The following is a 23,348-nucleotide window of genomic DNA, read 5'->3' on the forward strand; positions in this document are numbered from 1 at the left end:
TTGAGCTGTTGAGACTTAGTTTAGACAAATTTAGACTAAGTCTAAACACGATCTCAAGATAAAAAGAGAAGGGATTAAACTGAACAACTTACAAATTTTTAATTGTCTTATACATAGTATATTAAAATTTAATACCAATCCCATAATAAGAAAAAATCCATCTTTTTTATTTATTTATTTGAAACATTTTTCAGAGGAAAGGACAATTATTTCTTTAGATGGCTTCTCTAAGTGAAGGTGGTTAGAGAAGATGGCGTCGCTAGCTAGCTTGCAAAAACACCTTTAAAGAACAAATTTTACATTTCCGAGACAAAAAGAGGAGATGCTACGATTAAGAAACTTAAGTAGCAGTTGGCAATGCCTTAACATGTAAATAATAAAATCTAATAAAGAACAAAAATCGGTACGTAGGTATTACACTGACCACGCTGATGTTCTTGATCTGTTCAAACCCGATCTCTGTGTGCACTCAGAGATAATCAGCTTGGGCTGAGTGAGATAAACTACTTTACGTGTATATTTTAGTTAAATATTTAATATATAGAGTTGATTAGGTTAGGTATTAAATCTAATGCGTTCTGGGCGGCCTACTTTCCATAATTTTCTGTTGCAGTTTCAATAATTTTGTAACAAAAGTATTATGTTATTATCATGTTGTGGCATATTACAGTATGATTAAACTAAATTCGCTTCTTGGGTGTGTTCTGGATAATGCATAAGCACCTAAACTACTATGCAGGTATATTTTACTTAAATATTTAATATATAGAGTTGCTGAGGTTTAGTATTTAATATAATGCGTTCTCGGCGACTGGCTTTCCGTAATTCTCTGTTGTAGAATTCATAATTTTGTTACTAAAGTATTATATTTTCATCAAAGTTTGGTATACTTCATTATGAACTTCACTTCTTGAGTGTGGTCGGTATAATACGTAAGTACCCAAGAATCTGATACGACAGAAAAAATCACTTGTAATTTGTGTCGATAAATATCATTGTTAAGACGAAAGAAAAATTATTTCTTTAGCTCGTATGTTAGGATTTACAGTGTCTTAACAGGTAGTTTCCGTTCTTTTCTTTCCTAATACCAACATCAATTTCAAACTTGCCAATTAACATACTATTAACAAAATTTAAGATTTGATCCAACGATAAAATGAACGTGGGAACAATCAAAAGAGTTGGATAATCCTGAAATAAAGGCAAGCCCATTTGCATCAACTTTGAGAGGTACAACTAACAATAGTTTACTTCAAATGCGATAATCCTGATACTATAACAGCAAATTTAACAGACAGGTTGTTCTTTAGGGGTGGGGGAGTTAATTAAAACGTCGAAAGGTATACTATACTTGTATTACAGAATCATGAAAAGCCTACACTTCTTAGGGTAGGGGCGGAGAGCTCATCCTTCCTATGTCGGCACCTGTTTAACCCATTAGATGTTTCATATTCCCATATCAGAGCAAATTGGCTTGTCTTGTAACTTACCAGCATCCTTGGGAGTTGCACTGGGTTATATTTAGCTAAATAAAGTTGGTAATAAAAGTCACATAGAAATCCAATGCAACATTACTGTAAATCCTTATAATGTTGGTAAATAATGTGGGCTAAATAATGTTGGTAATAAAAGTTACATAGGAATCCAATGCAACATTACTGTAAATCCTTATAACGTTGGCTAAATAATGCTGGCAATAATAGTTACATAGGAATCCAATGCAACATTACTGTAAATCCTTATAATGTTGGTAAATAATGTTGGCTAAATAATTTTGGTAATAAAAGTTACATAGGAATCCAATGCAACATTACTGTGAATCCTTATAACGTTGGCTAAATAATGCAGGTAATAATAGTTACATAGGAATCCAATGCAACATTACTGTAAATCCTTATAATGTTGGTAATAAAAGTTACATAGGAATCCAATGCAACATTACTGTAAATCCTTATAACGTTGGCTAAATAATGCTAGTAATAATAGTTACATAGGAATCCAATGCAACATTACTGTAAATCCTTATAGTGTTGGTAAATAATGTTGGTAATGAAAGTTACATAGGAATCCAATGCAACATTACTGCAAATCCTTATAACGTTGGCTAAATAATGCTGGTAATAATAGTTACATAGGAATCCAATGCAACATTACTGTAAATCCTTATAATGTTGGTAAATAATGTTGGCTAAATAATGTTAGTAATAAAAGTCACATAGAAATCCAATGCAACATTACTGTAAATCATTATAGTGTTGGTAAATAATGTTGGCTAAATAATGTTGGTAATAAAATTACATAGGAATCCAATGCAACAGTACTGTAAATCCTTATAATGTTGGCTAAATAATGTTGGTAATAAAAGTTACATAGGAATCCAATGCAACATTACTGTAAATCCTTATAACGTTGGCTAAATAATGCTGGTAATAAAAGTTACATAGGAATCCAATGCAACATTACTGTAAATCCTTATAATGTTGGTAAATAATGTTGGCTAAATAATGTTGGTAATAAAAGTTACATAGGAATCCAATGCAACATTACTGCAAATCCTTATAACGTTGGCTAAATAATGCTGGTAATAATAGTTACATAGGAATCCAATGCAACATTACTGTAAATCCTTATAATGTTGGTAAATAATATTGGCTAAATAATGTTGGCAATACAAGTTACATAGGAATCCAATGCAACATTACTTTAAATCCTTATAGCGTTGGCTAAATAATGCTGGTAATAAGAGTTACATAGGAATCCAATGCAACATTACTGTAAATCCTTATTGTGTTGGTAAATAATGTTGGCTAAATAATGTTGGTAATAAAAGTTACATAGGAATCCAATGCAACATTACTGTAAATCCTTATAACGTTGGCTAAATAATGCTGGTAATAATAGTTACATAGGAATCCAATGCAACATTACTGTAAATCCTTATAATGTTGGTAAATAATGTTGGTAATAAAAGTTACATAGGAATCCAATGCAACATTACTGTAAATCCTTATAATGTTGGTAAATAATGTTGGCTAAATAATGTTGGTAATAAAAGTTACATAGGAATCCAATGCAACATTACTGTAAATTCTTATTTATGTTCGATGATCACTGCAAAGAAGGGAAATTTTAAGTTTTTTTTTTTACCCAATCAGTGATTAAAAATGCAATTCCTCTTCTTCCCTCTGTTATGTAAATTGAATAATGATTGATTACCCATCTGAGTCTTCAGGAAGTTAATTTATGCAGGTTCGAGTTGAAAGTGTGCCGAATGTACTTATTTTGAAAAAAAAGTTGTCTGTCGACAATTTGGAAGATCGTTTTACCATGATCATCATACTTGTGCATCGGGATTATAAGGAGAAGCCCCCTCCCCAAGATTGGCCCAAGGATCCAGCCACGCTGGAATTTTTATTTATTTAATTTGAGTTTGATAACACACCCCTTATGATTTTGTCACACCTCCTGAGAATAATCCTTTCAATTTTATCTAACGTGAATAATCGTAATCCTTCAGCCCCTCCCACTTTTCACCTGTTCAGTGATCAGACCTATGTACACCTATAATGGCTATATAAATTAATAAAAGTTTAAATGTTTATATTACTACATCTTTTTAGTTTATTTTTTGAAAAATGTTTGGTTTTATTGAAAAATATTTTTATGCATATTCATTTGGATTTTCACACATTTTCTATGTTCTAGTCATATCATTTATGGTAGTAAAAGCGCTAAAATTTAAAATGTGGACTTAATTATTTTAACTTCTGGTCAGCTATTGGTCTGTATGGGTTAAATAGAAACCAAATTTATGTGTTGAAATTTCCCATGACTTGTCCAGTTTTTGTCTGTATTTTGTTTTCTATTCAATCTATTTACTTCTCAATAAAGTGTCGCTTCTAATCTTTTATTACTATTTCCCAAACAAACAACTTTATTTTGAAATTCTCATCGAGTAGCCTGTCAATCGTGATGATATTTCATAGTCTCCATTAGCGAAAAAAAAGTTATGCATTTAATGGAATCTTTAAAATAGTCTTCCGAATTTTGTATCAAATTTATTTTGGATACAGGTGCATCAATTGGACGAAAAGGTGAGGGGGGGGGTGTCAATTGTCTTTCACACGTTTTGAAAAATAATTTTTTGGTACCTTCAATACAAAAATCTTTAAAACCCTAAAATTGCCACATCTCCTACATTATCGTGAATTGACACCCCTGTTTGGAAATCCTGGAAGAGAGAACTGCTGTGATGAAATGTGGAATAATTCCGTACCAAAACACGCCCCTTGGCCTTATCCTTTCACTCCAGTAGTAGTTGTAACCTAGTAAAGAACGAAATCGAACCCATACTAACCAAAATTCAGAAACGCAAAACATAAAGCGAGAAAGAATCGCTATTTGAAGCTGATTCGGGAATGGTAACTGTTATATCCGTTAATCTAACAAGATCCAAGAGCTCATATGGCACTTGTGACTAGGTCGGAACCTAAAATTAGACTCGGTACTAGAGTTATCGATTTTGCTGTTCTTTGTTTATTGGCAATTATTACAAAGATAAACTTGCAAATACAGTGTTCCTGTAGTCTCTTCTTGTTCAGTATTGTAACGTTTGTCCCACCAAGTTTCATCCCGATCTCTCCACTCTAAGCATTTTCCAAGATTTCCGGTTTCCCCATGCAACTCCCCCCAATGTCGCCGGATCCGGTCGGGATTTAAAGAGCTCTGAAACAAGAGGTCCTTCTGAATGTCAAATTTCATTAAGACCCGATAACCCGTTCGTAAGTTAAAAAATACCTCTTTTTTCTAATTTTTCCGAATTGACCGCCCTTCCACTCCCACCTCCAGATGGTCGAATCGAGGAAGCGACTATTTCTAATTTAATCTGGTCCGGTCCCTGATACGCCTGCCAACTTTCATCGTCCTAGCTTATCTGGAAGTGCCCGAACTACCAAAACCGGGACCGACAGATAGACAGACAGACAGAAATTGCGATCACTGGTAAATAGCAAGTGCCATAAAAAGCAAAAGTTACTGCAATAAGAGTTTAACGAAATTTTGAAAAACGGTCCGTAAAACTGAAATAAAGTAAACCAGGTACGTCGAATGCAACCCAAGCTTTATTTATCTATCCTCCCCTCATTCTCTTTTTACCTATTTTATTATTGATATTTTTCGGCACTGGAGATCTGATGTCTCTAAGATCTGGAATTAAAATAAATCTTTGACGTCATAGTTACGCCTGATATGCTTAAGAAATGAAGATTTGATGTCATTGAGATTTGATTTGACATCAAAAGTAATCTTTTTCGTTAATAACACATCTGACAATAATCCAACCATGCTGAAAAGAAGTGTTTCCAAATTCTCATCTTCTTCTCTTTTAGCCTATACTATTATCAATATTATTCAAATTGAATATTTAGTAAATTTTTTATTATTCCAGTTTGAATTCGGGAACTCAGCTTTTGAAATTTCCTTTTTTCTTGATCCTATTTCTCACTCCAGATGCTTCTTCAGTATCATCATTATCAGAATCAGCTCCTTTTCTTTTCTTTCCTTTTCCCCCTTTGTTCTTTTGTTCCAGTTCTTTCAATTCCTTAAAGAAAAACAAAAATCAAAAAATAGATATTCACTTATTGATACAATTATTATAGCATGGAACAAAAGGTTACAAGCGTGCCTATCCACAAACAACTGGACATCAAACACCGAAGTATTTTCGCTTCAATTCACGAACAGTGGTTCGGTGTAAAAACCCAAGCGACACACAAATATATTATGTGTGGTAACGTCGCGTGCAGTCAAGCACGATAAACTAATAACCAAGGAGTAAGGGTAAACTACTTACCCTTAATCTATACCTATCTACCTTAGTTCTACCCTAGGATGGATGATAGACGTGAACGTGAACAAGTGAAAATACCCAGTGTTATACAACTCTGAAAAAGTTATACCAGCTTTGCCTCTCACAGAGACTATTTGTCTTGACTTTACTCTCATTAGCCATGGCTTGGCTCTGAAGTCTTTATTCACTTCCACCAAGGTGATCAAATTGAAAAATCATTCTGCCGTTGCCATTGATAAAGTATTCAACGTAAAAGTTAATGCCTCAATTTCGTATCTGGAGAAAAATGAGCAGTACCATCTACCTTCTTAAGCGAAATTCTAAAATAGTTCTAAAATCGAAATAAAATTTAACTTAAAATTTTTCCTTTTTTTTGGTTGAAAGATGAAATTCGCCAAAAGAACAGCAAAACAATATTTGACCATATTCTTAAAACTTATCTATGTTCTACATACTAGCCAAGCCTAAATTATTTTATAGTTAGTAAAATGCACAAACAATGTACTTACTTTATTTCAGCTAGTTCATAATAAGCTTAAACCTTTAATTGAAGTCCAAATTAGAAAAATTAGAATTCTTCTTCTTTTAAATGTTCCTGCTTCTACTCAGTTACACTACACTGTCATAGGAAATAATAGTTTTTTAAGCCTGTTTTGACGATAAAGTTTCCGGGTACAAAAGTAAAGAGATTCTAAAAACTTAAGGCTGTTCAAGACAGTTACAAGTACCCCAATATATAGAGGTATTTCGGCTATATAATTCAAAGCTGTCCTAATCAAAATAGAAGTAAAAACTAAATTAAAACCAATAACAAATAACTAAGAGTAAAAAATTCAAATAAATCATATAAAACAAGCATATAGCCAACATTCAGAGCCTCCAAATCAAAATTTCGGATTTTTTTTTTTTTAATTCTGCTTTAGACTTTGCTCACTTAGACCTTTTTTTTAGAATTGCTCATTTAGACTTTCGCCATTGTCTGACTCCGAATACCTCAATTCTGTAATTTATAGTCAGTAGCAGTTTTAAGCATCATAATCGGGGGGGGGAGGAGCAAGGTATACAATAGGTGTGTAAAACTTCAAAATAAAAAGGAATTTAATGTCAGAACTCGGAAAATCGTGGGCTCCTGTCCAGGCCTAGAGCCACCACTGCTTGTCATTCTTCTACTTTTGACTTCTTTAATGGCTCTTTCTTACAGGCCAAATTGAATTTTATTTAAAAAGCAGGTCGTAAGTTTAAATTTATAGCCATATAAATAAATTAATAAATTTTTAATTGACCTTAAGCTTGGAAAATATCGTCCAATTTTGCACAAAGGATCTTTAAAGTTGAAACAAACCATCTCAAAGGTTAGAACAAAAATCTTGATCATGGACAAGCTCATTCATGGACTGAATTATATCAGACAATAGTTGTGAAAAGAATAATTATATATAAATAGACTAGGCAGCTATGGGCTACCTCTTAGGCATGGTGTGTCAAAGTTTTGAAAAATCAAAACGCGAATTTGGTACTTACTTTGACCTAGGTTTCCTCTCCGGTGCTGCTAGGCGTAGAGAGTGACGCATGTTTCTTCCATCCGCTTCGGTCCATGGCAAGCGTTTGCTCTTCGCTCGGTCTGATGTTTGTCATCACCAGGAACTCTGACAGGCTGTCAGGCCATCGTTTCTTCGATCGGATGCCAGGTCACTTCCAATCGGCTTCCGTAGGGTCAAAGTAAAAGATTGTCTTTGAGGGTAAATGCAGGAGCATTCAAAGTAGGTGTCCAAACTGTCGTAAGATATGCTGGGTTGCTTGTGTCAAAAACCGAGACTGCTTCGTGAGCTGTACCAGTTTCTCTCTACTCACGAAGTCAAGCCACTGCTGACCTTCGATCCTCACTAAACCACTAATGACCTTCGATGCTCATAAGACTCTTCGACTGGAATACCTCGATGCCCTTTAGTATTGCAACTAATGCATGCCACGTCTCAGTTCCGTAAAGCAACATAGAACAGACAGAGACGGTAAAAATTCGCAGTTTATTTAAGCGACTGATATTCGGTTTTCACCAAAGGTGACGGTTGAACCTGCCCATGGCAGAAGACATTTTGGGTATCCTTGTTTGCCAGCTTGGAGAGAAGCGAGCCATCTGAAGAGTGAACCCAGGTACGTGAGCCTTTTGAGAGCTTTGATGCTAGTTGTTCTGTCTAGGCTAACTGGAGAATTGACATCAGGAGAAAGCATGTCTGTAGCCATATTTAGTTTTATTCCAGCTTATCTTGAGTCCCACTTTTGCGGCCCTTCTCGAAGGGATCTAAAGCGCTTCCAGCAACTGATCTATGGAGTCCGCCAGGATGGCCAAGTCGTCCGCAAAATCAGCATCTGAGATGAAGGGACCTCCAAAATTGAGCCCAAAGCTGAGACGTGAAGTGTTCTTTGTTATAACGTGGTCTATGATGACATTGCAGAACTCGGAGGCCACTGCACATCCTTGACACACTCCTGCCGTGATTCGAAAGAGCGGGCTGCACCGGCCGTTAACTTGAACACAGCTCTCCGTACCATGATATAGAGCTTCGAAGAGTCTGCAGTATTTCTCAGGGAAGCCAGTTAATTCTAAAATCCATCAAAGCGCTTCTCGGTCCACTGAGTTTAGCGCAGCACGGAAGTTAAAAAAGGCAAAAAGCCTTCTGTCGGAACTCCGTGGCAACCATTGAGAAAAGTTTTCCGGGGAATGAAAATGGAAATTTTCCACGGTAATTCAGCAGTCACTTCTAGAGCCTTTCCTCTTCCACAAGGGGATAATGACACCCTTCCGCCGGTCTTCAGGAATTATCTCAGTTTGCCAGATTATGGAGAACAGGATGTGGAGAAATAGGAGCATTGTAACACCTGCGCATTTCAACAGCTTAATGGTTAAGCCACAGATACAAACAGCATTATTATTCTTGAGCCTTTTAACTGGATCTCCGATTTCTGAGGGACTGAAAAATTCATCTACGGGAACATCTGCTTCAAGTTTTTGACATATAAAATTTCTAAGACATAGTAAGCATTAATGTAAAATATGATATTCCATTCCACAATTTATATAAGAATTCGGTTATTCTATCCATTCAACGATGGGTCATATACGCAATACAATGAGCAAAACAAATAAGAAGAACCAAATTCAAAGAGATTAACATTATGGCTTGACGAAACCAGACATAAGACCGACGCCACATCCAGTCGTAAGTGTTTAAAACATGGCAGATGGACTAAATTACTCTTCCAAATAAGAACAAGAGACAAGAGGACGCTTTAAAAATACTTTGATATAGACCGTAAACACAATAAAACCTCTGAGACATCTAACTCTTCCCTCTTTCTTCATAGAAGCCCATATATATGCCCATGAAACAAACGTTTTTTTTATAAGTTTTATTGTGGCATGTTGACAAAATAAACTTTTAAAGAGAATTATTTTTCATCATCGCAGTACTCAAATTCCAAATGGCGAAAAATTATGCTTACTAACTTAAATATAAGGATTGTCCTACATTTTATTGGGTAAATTAAAACTTTCAACTAGAGATAACAATGAACTCCAACTCACCATTTTAGCAATACGCTGAGCTTCTGATACTCGGTCATTCAAAGTCATTACTTCTTCTTCTACAGTTGAGTATAAAGGTAATTTCTTCCCAATTAAATGCTCAATCCTTTGGTAGAGCTCAACGTCATACTGAGTGACAAATGTTACAGCTTTACCCGCACGACCTGCTCGAGCTGTCCTGCCCACTCTGTGAATGTAGTCTTTACTATGAGTGGGTATATCAAAATTGACAACAACGTCAACGTGAGGAATGTCCAAACCCCTGGAAAAGTAATGATGATTATGACCCTGCCAAGAGAAGGACTTTGGCTAAAATAACACTGAAATTTTTATTGACGAAATTTTATCATCTAAAAAAATTAGTCAGGCATGACAAACTTTTGAATCGGGGATGGTGCATTAAAGAAAAATTGCAAGTGGCATTTGATTGGTGATTATTTTGAAAAAGAAAAATTGCAAGTGGCATTTGATTGGTGATTATTTTGAAAAAGAAAAATTGCAAGTGGCATTTGATTGGTGATTATTTTGAAAAAGAAAAATTGCAAGTGGCATTTGATTGGTGATTATTTTGAAAAAGAAAAATTGCAAGTGGCATTTGATTGGTGATTATTTTGAAAAAGAAAAATTGCAAGTGGCATTTGATTGGTGATTATTTTGAAAAAGAAAAATTGCAAGTGGCATTTGATTGGTGATTATTTTGAAAAAGAAAAATTGCAAGTGGCATTTGATTGGTGATTATTTTGAAAAAGAAAAATTGCAAGTGGCATTTGATTGGTGATTATTTTGAAAAAGAAAAATTGCAAGTGGCATTTGATTGGTGATTATTTTGTAATAAAAAAAGAATCATCGAGCAGGTTTTTTCGGCTGTCAGTTCTACTAATGCAACAAACTTATCTCGGCGTTAAGCCATCTTATCTTGACATGCTGGAAAAAAAAAATCGTACAAATGACCCTTTTTGAATACCTTGTTTTAGTCACCTTCCGAGGAATCTCCATATATTTCTAGTCTATAGACTCACTCAAACTGAGCTTTGGGGAGGGGTGTGGTTCTGAATCTTCTCTTACCACCTAGGGGCAACTTTTAAATTTTTTATCTCTTTTTGTAAATAATGACGAAGACCACACTGCTTTTCTATCATGCAAAACAAGAGAAGATAACGACGAAATTTGTGAATTTGTGAAAAAAATTTTAGAGTCTAGGCATCCTAACTTTACAAAGATTCAGCCAAGATTGATTTATTTTTCTGTAGTCTTCTTTAATTCGTTTCGGGAAATCGTTAGAGAAAGAGTGAAATCATCAAAAGGGACAAACTAAATCATTTGTAAGCTGTTGAGGTGGCAATACAAGTCCACCATGCAAGAAGCAACTTCCAAATGAATCACCATTGTTTGCTATTTTTGCTTCAGAAAAACAGGGGGCTCCACAGTAAATATACACAACTTGGAAGGATCCAAAAAACTTGTAATAAACACGCATAGTTTACGACATCTTTGTAGGTTCATACAAAGACCTTTGTAGGTTCAATGACCTTTGTAGGCCATTTGTGTGCGATAGCTTGTTGCCGTCGGACATTGAGGCGGCGTTGTTCCTCTCGATTTCGTTTGTCTTCTAATCGAAGATTCTTTTATGATTTATTTTCGTCTTTAATTCGTTGTAATTCTCACCTTCACTTGTCTTCTAACCGAATATTATTTTGTGCTTTATATTCATTTTTTACTCGGTGTGATTCTCCTTGCCATATGTCTTTTAACCACTCTTTTATAACTCACTATGATTCTCGTAGTCAAAAGCCTTCTAGCTGCATATTTCTTTGTGCTTTGTTTTTGTGTATATTATAATGATTGTATAATTAACATATAAGCTAAGCTAGTGACGAAAGTTTAATATACTATGTCAAAGATTAAGGTTTTACTTGGGTAACAAATAACCATTCCAACTGTTTGACAAAACTTCCAAAACAGGAATAGAAAACTGAAATAAGTTCTAAATAAATACAATTTTTTGATGGCACTTGGAATTTTACCAAGTGCCATATTGGGATCGCGGTTTCTGTCCGTCTGTAGGTCTGTCTGTCGGTCCCAGTTTTGCTAGTTCGGGCACTTCCAGATAAGCTAGGAAGATGAAAGCTGGCAGGCGTATCAGGGACCAGACCAGATTGAATTAGAAATAGTTGCTTTTCCGATTCGACCATCTGGGGGGGGGGGGTGAAGGGACGAATAATTCGGAAAATTTTGAAAATATGAAGTATGTTCAACTTACGAATGGGTGATCAGATCTCAATGAAATTTGATATTTAGAAGGATCTCTTGTCTGAGAGCTCTTATTTTCAGTCCCGACCGGATGCGGTGACACTGGGGGGAGTTGGAGGGGGAAACCGGAAATCTTGGAAAACGCTTAGAGTGGAGAAATCCGGATGAAACTTGGTGGGAAGAATAAGCACAAGTCCTAGATACGTGATTGACATAAGCAGAATGGATCCGCTCTCTTTGGGGAAGTTGGAGGTATTTCTAGTGTTTTGGCGAGTTCGATTCTTCTTAGCCCCCTAGGACGATGAAATCAATAACTCTAGTACCGAGTCTAATTTTAGGCTCTGACCTCGTCACAAGTGCCATATGAGCTCTTGGCTCTATTTACATTTATTTACACACAAATTTACAAAAAAAACTTTCCGCCTCGTTTTGCCAATTTCAAGATCTAACCCATTCATCTATATAGAAAAACAAAAGCTAAGAGCTCATAAGGCACCTGTGACGAGGCCGGAAGAGCCAAGAGTTCATATGGTATGAGCTCTAGCAAAATTCTAAGAATCAGTAGATTGATTTAAAAGGAAAATCAGAAGCTTAAAGCCAGTCGGGATTTAAAATGAGAGCTCTGAGTTACGATGTCCTTCTAAATATCAAAATTCATTAAGATCCGATCACCCACTCGTAAGTTATAAATACCACATTCTTTCCAATTTTTCCTCTTCCTTCAGCCCCCCCCCCAGATGGTCAAATCAGAGGAAACGACTTTATCAAGTCAATTTGTGCAGCTCCCTAACATGCCCACCAATTTTCACCGTCCTAGCACGTCCAGAAGCACCAAACTCGCCAAAGGACTGAACCCCCCCCCCCCTACCTCCCCCAAAGAGAGCGAATCCAGTACGGTTACGTCAATCACGTATCTACGAAATTTGCTTATTCTACCCACCAAGTTCAATTCTGATTCCTCCACTCTAAGCGTTTTCCAAGATTTCCGATTCCCCCCTCCAAGTCCCCCCAATGTCAACAGATCTGGTCAGGATTTGAAACAAAAGCTCTGAGACATGAGTTCCTTCTAAATTTCAAATTTCATTAAGATCCGGTCACCCGTTCTCAAGTTAAAATACCTCATTTTTTCTATCTTTTCCAAACTAACATCCCCCCCCCAGTTCCTCCAAAGAACGGATCCGTTCCAATTATGTCAATCACGTATCTAGAACTTTTGCTTATTCTTCCCGTTAAGTTTCATCCCGATCTCTCCACTCTAAGCGTTTTCCGAGATTTCTGTTTCCCCCCTCCAATCCCCAATGTCCCCAGATCCGATTCGAGTCGAAAATGAAGCATCTGAGACATAAAATCCTTTTATATATCAAGCTTCATTAAGATCCGATCACCTATTCGTAAAATAAAGATACCCCAAATTTCACATTTTCCAAGAATTCCGGTTTCCCCCTCCAACTCTCATTAAAACTTTAAACTTATTTAAACTTTCATTAAGATCTGATAACCCGTTCGTAAGTTACAAATACCTCATTTTTTCTAATTTTTCCGAATTATTCCCCCCTCCCAAACTCCACCAAAGAGAACGGATCCGGTCCGGTTATGTCAGTCACGTTTCTTGGACTTGTTTTCATTCTTCCCACCCAGTTTCATCCTGATCTCTCCGCTTTAAGTATTTTCCAAGTTTTCCAGTTCCCCCTCTCCAACTGACCCGCCCCCAATGACGCTGGATCCGATCGAGATTTACAATAAGAGATCTGAGTTATGAGGTCCTTCCAAATATGAAGTTTCATTAAGATCCGATCACTCCTTCGTAAGGTAAAAATACGTCATTTTTTCTAATTTTCAGAATTAACCCTCCCCCTCCCAACTCCCCCAAATAGAGTGGATCCGTTCCGATTAATGTCAATCACATATATAAGACTTTTACTCATTTTTCCCACTAAGTTTCATCCCGATCCGTCCACTCTAAGCGTTTTCCAAGATTTTAGCCCAAACGTCACCGGATCCAGTCGGAATTTAAAATAATAGCTCTGAGACACAATATCCTTCTACATATCAAATTTCATTGAGATCCGATCACCTGTTCATAAGTTACAAATACCTCATTTTTTCTAAATTTTCAGAACTAAGCCTCCTCCCCCCCCCAACTACCCCAAAGAGAGTGGATCCGTTCCGGTTATGTCAATCACGTATCTAGGACTTGTGCTTATTTTTCCCACAAAGTTTCATCCCGATCCCTCCACTCTAAGCGTTTTCCAAGATTTTGGGTTCCCCCCAACCCCCCCCCCCCCAATGTCACCAGATCTGGTCGGAATTTAAAAAAAGGGATCTGAGACACGATATCTTTCCAATCATCAAATTTCATTAAGATCTGATCACCCGTTCGTAAGTTAAAAATACCTCATTTTTTCTAATTTTTCTGATTTAACCGTCCCCCTTTATTAGCCATAAAACTTACCTGTGGAATCTCCATTCTTTCTATAAACTATTACTACTGACTTACTAATATTTAATTCCGACTCTTTCATTTCCAAATATTCCAACATTACATCTAATAATATAGACTGGGCCACGTACTCCCCCCCCCCTCAGACGGTCGAATCGGGGAAACAATAATTTCTAATTTAATCCGGTCTGGTTCCTGATACGCCTGCCAAATTTCATCGTCCTAGCTTACCTGGAAGTTCCTAAAGTAGCAAAACAGACCGACAGACCGACAGAGTTTGCGATCGTTATATGTCACTTGGTAGATACCAAGTGCCATAAAAAAGGCAATGAACCCCGCCGACGGGGCTCATATAGAAAAAAAAGGCAATGAACCTCGCCGACGGCCTAATAACACATCAGAAATACTACTTCACTTACTGAGAATATTGAATTTAGTGTTTTATTACAATGTTAATGGGCGAATTAATTACGTTAATTTAGCTAATAACATTAATTATTTATGTTAATTTATTACTAGGTTAACATACGTAGATAATATTATAAAATACTTAATGAAATGCTAACAATGAAAAGTTACCTCAACGTTTTTATTTTTAAATCCTAATTCTACATTTAGGAACGAAGTGCAATATGTTGAATGACTTACAAAAGTATGTTGAAATACGACAAATTCTGAAAGGGGAAAGACAGGGTATTTTTCATGAGAAGGTAGAAAATACATAAGAAGGGGTAATATTTTGTAGCAGTTGTTAAAATGGAACACTTTTCTTTTTATTCTTTCAAGAAAATGCATCAGGTCTGTGATATTTTCATCATGGCGTTTGAAGCAGAAAACAGAGTTTAATGTTTGTCTTTACGCAGTAAAAATTATGTACAAAAGTGATATTTTTGGAATCAGAAGAAAAATCAAATTTCTATTGATATATGAATAAAGCTAAAACTCGAAAGGGATAAATACAACGAGATAGGATAATTAGTCTTTTCAAAATATAGGTTCTTGCAGGTCAGTCAATTAGCTAATAAACTAAAGTGTTCAGTGTTGAATATTTTTAACAAAACCCAAGGAAATGTACAGCTTACATTTTTAGCTATTTAATGATATATAGAATACTTTTTCATTCCTACTTGTTAACAAGATGTAGGGTTATGTTACATAAATTTACATAATATTAAATAATTTTACTCTTTCGATCACCTTTTTGATAAAGTTTACTGCAAATTAATGGTAGTGTTTGTCTTTTGTCACAACAGTCGAAAGAGTTTTTAGAAAAAAATGTCAGTAAAAAAAAAAAAAATTTCAATTTTTTCCCCTCTTTTTCTGCTGATTTTTCACACACGTTAATTTTTTTCACACTTAGCACCTACTAAATATTAAAACTTGATTTGTTTTCCAAATTTCCGATTTCCCGCTCCAACTCCCGCCAATGTCAGCGGATCCGGTCGGGATTTAAAATAAGAGCTCTGAGTTACGAGGTCCTTCTAAATATCAAATTTCATTAAGATCCAACCACAACAGTCAAAAGTTTTCAGAAAAAAATGTCAGTCAAAAAAAAAAAAATTCCCCCTGTTTTTCTGCTGATTTTTCACCCACGTTCCTTCTTTTCACACTTAGCACCTACTAAATATTAAAACTTGATAACTGCATATTGAGGCTTTTTTATCAAATATTGAGTTACTAGGATTTCCTAATTATTTAAGACGCATATAGTTGTTCGGGAGTCAGATTTCATTTTTACAGTTTTTGGTGCTTTAAAATTTTGCAACACCAGCAGCCAAAATTATGAATCTGTTGAATTTGGCCATAAATTTGTGAAGCCCCTAAGCTCCTATCAAAGAAATTATTCTTCTGTCGGTGCTACCGCTAAGAATAAGGCTAAAGACAAATGCCAATATAGAAATAAACAAACTTAACTGAATGAAATAGCAGTAGCCAACATTGGGGCTCTGTCTTGTAAAGAGAAAAAATCCTTCAGGCGTCGATGTTTATGCTAAAAATGAGGCCAGTTATTAGGCCAATAGAAAAAAGAAACTTGCCTTCTAGCTACATCAGTAGCTAAAATTGATACATTTATTCCTAATACCAGACAAGTCAGTCTGAATTAGATTGTAAAAGCCTTGCTGGGGATAGGTTTCATGGTTGATCTTCTCACATCACTCTAGCACAGAAAAACCAAATCGATTATATGATTATAATAGCCCTGATACGGGCCGGAAAAGATTATTTGTTTTTCCTCGCGAGTATGCGCACAAGCATCCAAAGAGACATTCAATGATTCAAAACCACCTACGCCTAAAAAACTTAGGCGTAGACAAACCCTTTTTTTCAATAAGAATTTAGAAGATAGCTACTTTAAACTGGCTAAGTTGCCTAATGTTTTGAAGACTTAGATAATTGTAAGTCGTTTATTAACCGAAACGGATAGCTACATCAGTAGCTATAAAATTATAAGCAAGCTATAAGGCCAATAGAAAAACAACTTACCTGCTAGCTACATCAGTAGCTAAAATTATAGCTCTACTTTTTGCCTTGAATTTGTTTAATGCACCCAGTCGTTTATTTTGTGACATTTGACCATGAAGGGGTACGGCAGTGAAACCCAAATTTCGAAGCATTAGGGCCGTTCTCATTGTGTTATTACAAGTGGCGCAAAATACCATAAATGAATTTCCAGCTAGCTCATTGAGCAAGTAGACAAGATATAAATCCTGAAAGAAAATCCAATCCTTAAAAACATTACATCTATAGCGAGTCATCTAGCATATCTACCAGAGTCATCTATCATCTAGCACAAGAAAAGACAATAATGAAGTCCGTCTTGCCCAAGCTGATCGAGTGGGCAAATTCCCTTAGCTTCCATTCCAATCTTTAGCCACCGATAATTACCCTGAAGTGGTAAGCGGTTTATTCACAGTCCGATCCAAATCCCAACAATATACAGTAGGAGGAGGTCTAACTAAGGATCGTCTCAAGATATTTTCAACTGCTTGTACCAAATTACTGTCGACAAATTGCTTGCGCTGGCTCCAAAACTTGGGATTCTATGTCATTGAGCCTTATTTCAAAGTGGCCAAAGAATTTTGTTGGTAATCTAGGATGGATCCATCACTGCAGAAAACCCTCTTTAATAAAAAGCGTTTTGATCCTGAGCAAACGGGGAAACTTTTTATCGAATGTCAGTTAAACCTATTTGGAGCTCTGAACAGTCTCCTATCTGTCATATCAATAAAATTAATTTAAAGGTGCAGAAACATAATTAAATATTATAAGAGTAATTTCAGTTTGTTAGGTTTAATTTTTTATTTATTTTTATCCTGCATTGCAATATGTTAGTTTATTGATTTTGGAGACCGATAAAATGTTTCAGCTTGAATGTCCGTAATTTCCAACAAAATATTCATCATTTGGGTAGAACTATCGAATCAAGCATCAGATAAATCTGTCTTTATCTACTGGCACTTAGAATCTGTATAGATTTTCGCATGGCATGTCTGTTTGACAAGATTTTTTTCTGAATGTTTTCATTTTATTAAAATGATTTATCTCCCTAAAAAAAGCCATTTAGTGAATTCGACAATTCAGCATTTTGGAGACCGTTTTAGAGACAGTAGCCTAATGCTATGTCATAAAGATAGCCTATTTGTATACTACGTAAGGGGGGTACTTTCAGCTGATATTCACAGCTGTAATTTTTCATCCAAGATCCATCTCTAGATAGGTGGAGAGTCGTAAAATAAATTATACAGGCTAGTAATTACCAATTTAGTAGCACCTTATCTCAGTCCTATAATGTAGAATAAGGAGGATTTTCGTATTGAAGATAATATTTTCCCTCCAAAATCGATTTCTAGATAAGCCGAATCCTAGGTTTTTATATTCAAAGACTAAACTTATCTCATTTCCATAAAGATAGTTTTTTTTAGCAAGCCCTCCTTACTATCATGTAAATTTAATTAAATTAAAAAAACAAGTCTTTTAGCTGAAAATAAGGAGCAACATAAAAACCTAAAACGAACAGAAATTATTCTGTTTATGAGGGGAACTGCCCCTTCCTCAGCCCTCACTTTTTACCTAGTCTTAAAGTTCTTGAAAAAGATTTCTCGTTCAAATTCAACGGCCCCTGTGTTTTTTTCAGTCTTTATTAAAGGACTGTGACAAAAATTCAACTATAACATAAAAGGCGCGGGGTTGAAAAAGGGGCAGTCCCCGTCACATACGGAATAATTGCTCTTCATTTCTAGTTTTAATGTTGCTCCTTACTTTCAGCTGAAAAAATTGTTTCTTTATATTTAATTTCAATCATAATTTAATTTGGTCAATCATGTCGGGATATCCCCCCTCCATGGAAAACTTCCCCAGAAAATCCCCGCACACAAAAATTCCACTCGCACAAAATTCACTCATGGTCTTCCCGCAGAAAACTACCCCACAGAAAAATCATTCCAAATAGTTCCCTCCCCGCAAAAAATTGCCCCCGGACAATGCCCCAAGAACATTCCCTCGATATGCAAAATTGAGCAGCCAAAGAGAAAGTAAGACAAATAAAAAGAGTTCCAAACAAGAACTGCGGAAAAACACCCCGTGTAAAATTTCTCCTATGAAACTTTCTTCCCCATGGAAGATTCTCCCCGTGCGAAATCCCTCCCGCAGGAAATTTCCCCTGAAAAATTTCCGTATATTTCCAAGAAAAATACTATATGTAGCCAATGGGCGTATTAAACAACTTACAGCCCTTTACCCAATAGCTGTGAGGGGGGGGGTTCATATCATCCTCATAGGCATGCTTATTGAATATCTCAATTATTCAATTTTCTCAAAATTTTGATCAGTTGTTTTTGGAGAAAAAAAAGCGTTGGGGGCTAGTTACCCTCCTATCTTCTTGATCAATTAGAAAGAAAACTAGAAATTTAAACTCAGTTCAAATTGACTACTGGATTGATAAGATCCCCTCTGAGGAAAACAAAAAAGTATAAAATAAAAAACAAACAAATAAACCCGCATCTCTGATCTTTCTTGTGGCAAAAAAAATACAAGGTTCCACAATTTTGTAGCTAGGAGCTTGAAATCTCTACAATAAAGATTAAAGATTTCCACCATACTGAATTTGACAGTGTAATTTTTGTTAAGATCACTTGGCTTTTTGAAGGTGTTTCCCCTCTTTTCTAGAAATCCGACAAATTTCCTAAGGCACGTAGCTTTTGATGGGTAACATTAAACTTAGTGGAATTTATATATTTAGAATCAGAATAAAAGACAATTCTTTCGATACATTCATTATTATAAAAATTCCTGTTTTTGGAGTTTCGGTTACTATTGGGGCAGAGTCACTTTTTACTTACAAGTTCGTTACTACGAACTATTTGATTGCACTGGAAGATCGACGTTTCCGACTTTACATTATTAAGTTTTATAGCTTCTATATACCAAGATGCCCTACTATCAGGTTAGTCATTTGCTATTTCTCTACTTGTTCAGAAAAAAGGCTTCAGAAAATTCTAGAAGATAGTGTCATTTTTCTGGAGCACATCGTGGGGATTCACTTCAATACTAACAAACTCTGAAATTTCATTAATATATCGACTAAAAACATTGGAGATAATTGATTTCTCTGTCAGACGAACCGAACTTAAAAACGGGTTGGGTATCTTCTACCCTGCCACAGTAACTGTGCTTAACACCAAACCATTAAAAGCGAAAGAAGCCCGATATTTAAAAAAAAGTTTTATCCCTCTTTTCTGGTACCAAGGACAGTGAAAACAAAAAATGATTGGATCAATTACCTCAAGAAGGCGTAACTCTGCTTTGAATTATAGATGTCTTTAAATACAAACCCCCCACGGAGAGCAGAGCTTGTAAAGTTGGATATATTAAATTAAAGTCAATACAAAACACATAATAAATGGAACATCACGCCTCTTAATTGTAAGGGAATCGAGAGACTGTTAATATTTGAGTTTTTAATGTATATAAACCGTTGTAGAATTTACGTGATTAATTCTGCATATTTTCACGGCATAATCTGGTAACACTGACAAAAATAAAGCACTCTCCTAAAATTTTACTAATTTTCAATAACTCGAAAGAAAAATTGTTGCAAATAGCAGTTTTCAGGTGTGAATATACCCAAGGAACGGAGTATAAAATATAATCAGACTATAATCACGACTGCTGATAAATAAGCAAAGCTTTATAAATGACATGTATTTTTTCATCACGTTTGTACTATGGAAGTGGAAACCAGGGACGTAATTCGCTATTAGACAGGGGGGTGGCAAATGCCCCTCCCATACCACGGTTTGTCCCCCAGGCCCCAGTCCTCCCCCCCTAGATGAAACTTAGTTTCTTCAAAACCTTGTTAAAACTAAGATAAGCTAGCATAATCCACAGAAGCGGGTCAGTTTTCAGTTTAGTATATACTTACCTTTATGACACACTATATGGCTCATTTTTCAGTTTTCACTGTTATTTTCATTTGATTTCAATAAATTGGCTCCAACTTTGTACCACCTCCCCCCCCCCAAGAATTTTGACGAAACTGCGACACGGACGAAAACTGAAATATCAAATCAACTTTTAGAAAGCTTTCAATTCCCACTAATCTAATCCCGATAATTGCCTACTAATACTATGTTTTCGTAAAATTGCCATATTATCTTATAAATAGGATAATTGCTGTTCCAAGGTTCCATCTTTTCTATTTTCAAACAGTTATGCCTTAATTCTTAATTCTAGATGATCAATCACATATTTCATGCATGAAAGTTGAACATTGTTCAACTAAAAACATTACGAATGATATTCATGGGAATTGGCGCAGTATTAAAGGGTAATTTTCGTTTTATTGGCAAGTATGACTCTAGGACAAAAAGTGTGACAATGTTGCCCACGCACCTTGCTTTATCACGGCAATTGTGAAGAAATGATAAAAACTAAGATAGAAAAACAAGAAGAAGATAGAAGAGAGAACAAAAAACAAACCTTGAACTTCAATGGAATAAAAAGATAGGATTGCTGGAGTTTTTCAACTGTTTGGTATTTGGAGGAGACTTCCACTTTGACTGGATCCACCAAGGATGCTCTTTGAAGCTTCTGCACTTTACTTGTCATCGTTGCAGAAAACAACATGGTTCTTCTTTCTTTCGGAATAACCTTCAATTAAACATAAATTTATAAGTTATGAAAACAGGTAAGGAATTAAAACAGAGCTGCATTTGAGACAGGCACGTGGACAGCTGAACACAAGTTGTAGCTTCTTTATGTTGGCTATTGGTAGGCTTGCCAACTCCTAGTGTTGGTATGTGAACAGCTGAACACAAGTTCTAGCATCTTTATGCTGGCTATTGGCAGGCTTGCCAACTCCTAGTGTTGGTATGTGAACAGCTGAACACAAGTTGTAGCATCTTTATGTTGGCTATTGGTAGGCTTGCCAACTCCTAGTGTTGGTATGTGAACAGCTGAACACAAGCTGTAGCATCTTTATGTTGGCTATTGGTAGGCTTGTCAACTCCTAGTGTTGGTATGTGAACAGCTGAACACAAGTTCTAGCATCTTTATGTTGGCTATTGGTAGGCTTGCCAACTTGTAGTGTTGGTATGTGAACAGCTGAACACAAGTTGTAGCATCTTTATGTTGGCTATTGGTAGGCTTGCCAACTCCTAGTGTTGGTATGTGAACAGCTGAACACAAGTTGTAGCATCTTTATGTTGGCTATTGGTAGGCTTGCCAACTCCTAGTGTTGGTATGTGAACAGCTGAACACAAGTTGTAGCATCTTTATGTTGGCTATTGGTAGACTTGCCTACTCCTAGTGTTGATATGTGAACACCTGAACACAAGTTGCAGGTTCTTTATGTTGGCTATTTGTAGGCTTGCCAACTCCTAGTGTTGGTATGTCAACAGCTGAACACAAGCTGTAGCATCTTTATGTTGGCTATTGGTAGGCTTGCCAACTCCTAGTGTTGATATGTGAACACCTGAACACAAGTTGCACGTTCTTTATGTTGGCTATTTGTAGGCTTACCAACTCCTAGTGTTGGTATGTGAACAGCTGAACACAAGTTGTAGCATCTTTATGTTGGCTATTGGTAGGCTTGCCAACTCCTAGTGTTGGTATGTGAACAGCTGAATACAAGTTCTAGCATCTTTATGCTGGCTATTGGCAGGCTTGCCAACTCCTATTCTTGGTATGAAAAAAATACACTTAGACTAAAAAATATATTTCAAACCCTTTCCCCTTCACAGCAAAGGTCTTGGAGTTATAGCACCCAAATCACTTAAGGGTTTAACCGGCGTGTAGCATAAGACACGTTTCATCAGAGAGTCAGTTTATAAGACAGAAAAAAAAAATTAAAACACGGGAGAAATTAAAAACGGATGAGTGACTTTCAAGACAATTATGTGGGCAGTTCAACAAACACAAGCTGTTGCGTTTCTTTTACTGGCTACTGAAGGACCTGTCAGCCCCGTGTCTTTGGCATAAAATATACAAAAAACAAATATATGTGTTTGGCATACAATAAACAGTTCTAAGAATATGCTTTTAAACATAAGTCCCTCCACAGGAATGACCATATAGCCTTCCTCAACCGTCCTTAATGGTATAGCTTCTGTGTCCCTATAGATACGTTTTCTTAGTGAGCCACCAAGCATGAAAACACTATTATAACATTTTCACAATACCCGAAAAGTTATTACTGTACAGAAATTACAATATATTCACAAAATTAAGAAACCCGCAAATACCCAGAAATTAAGACATTTTCAACATTCCGAGGAGAATGAAAATGACATTATCGAAAGTAAAACATACAAAAATCGAAAAACGGTAAAAATAAAAACTGAAATTTTTTTGCCCACTACAGAGTAGAACGCAAGGGAAAAGTTTCTCCTGGTAGCAAATTTCATCACATTATCCAGAAAAAATTAATTTTCGAGTTTGATAAATACTAACTATAAAAAAGCAACAAAAAAAACTCATTCGAAACTCTTTACTCTGAAAATAAATACCTAGGGACCATATAAGGGCCATATCAATATTGATTCAGATTTCAATGAGGTAACACCTGGATATTATTGTCTGTCTGCATTACTTTCTGTGAGGTCATAATTTATTCCCAGTGATTTCTTGACCTAAGTTAACTTTAAAAAGATTATAAACTGAAATTTAGTTCACTTTGAACTTGACGAGCACTGACGAAGCGCCTGAACTAGTATATTCTCCAGTGATGA

General features: G+C 35.9%; 1 protein-coding gene across 1 annotated transcript in view; it reads right to left on the bottom strand.

Moving 5' to 3' along the window:
* Nucleotides 1-5,419: 5,419 nt before the first annotated feature.
* LOC136039240 (probable ATP-dependent RNA helicase DDX47) overlaps nt 5,420-23,348 on the bottom strand; it is a 54,517-nt gene continuing 36,588 nt past the window's right edge. Inside the window, exons 5-8 of the mRNA XM_065722792.1 lie at nt 21,100-21,270; nt 16,606-16,829; nt 9,432-9,693; nt 5,420-5,599 (exon numbers count right to left, since the gene is read on the bottom strand). Of these exons, the coding sequence (XP_065578864.1) occupies nt 5,462-5,599; nt 9,432-9,693; nt 16,606-16,829; nt 21,100-21,270 (795 nt within the window). The 3' untranslated portion in view covers nt 5,420-5,461. The remainder of the gene's footprint in view (nt 5,600-9,431; nt 9,694-16,605; nt 16,830-21,099; nt 21,271-23,348) is intronic.

The sequence above is a fragment of the Artemia franciscana genome, chromosome 19 (genome assembly GCF_032884065.1).
Source record: "Artemia franciscana chromosome 19, ASM3288406v1, whole genome shotgun sequence".
Classification (NCBI taxonomy): Eukaryota; Metazoa; Arthropoda; class Branchiopoda; order Anostraca; family Artemiidae; genus Artemia; species Artemia franciscana.